We start from the raw sequence: 540 nt of genomic DNA on the forward strand, positions 1-540 counted from the left end.
GTATTTTTTTCTCCAAAATTTTTCCTGCTTAGAAATCTCCTTCACTTCTTCCTGCATTCCCAGGTACTTGTACAATCTATCAACAGGCGACAGGACCATTTCCTATAGTGCTTGTCTAAGCCAGCTATTTTTTATATATGTGTTTGCCATAGTACAATTTTTTCTCCTGACCATCATGTCCTATGACCGGTACGTGGCCATCTGCAAACCCCTGCACTATGTGACCATCATGAACCGCAGGGTCTGCATAATGCTTGTCTTCTGCTGTTGGATGACGACTTTGTTGCTGGTGTTGCCATTCTTTATTTTGTTACTGGGTCTGGAGTTCTGTGACTCCAATGCCATCGACCACTTTGGCTGTGACGCTCATCCTCTGTTGAATATCTCATGCTCAGATACTGAGGTCCTAGAGCAGATGCTCGTTATCTGTTCAGTGCTGATCTTCATCCTGACTCTCGTGTGTGTGGTTTTGTCCTATTTTTATATCATCAGAACAATCCTGAGGTTCCCGTCAGCCCAGCAAAGGAAGAAGGCGTTTTC

The 540-nt window shown here is 44.1% G+C and overlaps 1 protein-coding gene across 1 annotated transcript in view; it reads left to right on the forward strand.

Moving 5' to 3' along the window:
* Positions 1-7: 7 nt before the first annotated feature.
* LOC105854327 (olfactory receptor 6C2-like) overlaps positions 8-540 on the forward strand; it is a gene marked incomplete at its 5' end in the record, with an annotated part of 3,557 nt that continues 3,024 nt past the window's right edge. Inside the window, one exon of the mRNA XM_012732294.1 lies at positions 8-532. Coding sequence (XP_012587748.1) covers positions 8-532 — 525 coding nt within the window. The remainder of the gene's footprint in view (positions 533-540) is intronic.

This window comes from Condylura cristata, unplaced genomic scaffold (genome assembly GCF_000260355.1).
Source record: "Condylura cristata isolate star-nosed mole 26May11 unplaced genomic scaffold, ConCri1.0 scaffold00034, whole genome shotgun sequence".
Lineage (NCBI taxonomy): Eukaryota > Metazoa > Chordata > Mammalia > Eulipotyphla > Talpidae > Condylura > Condylura cristata.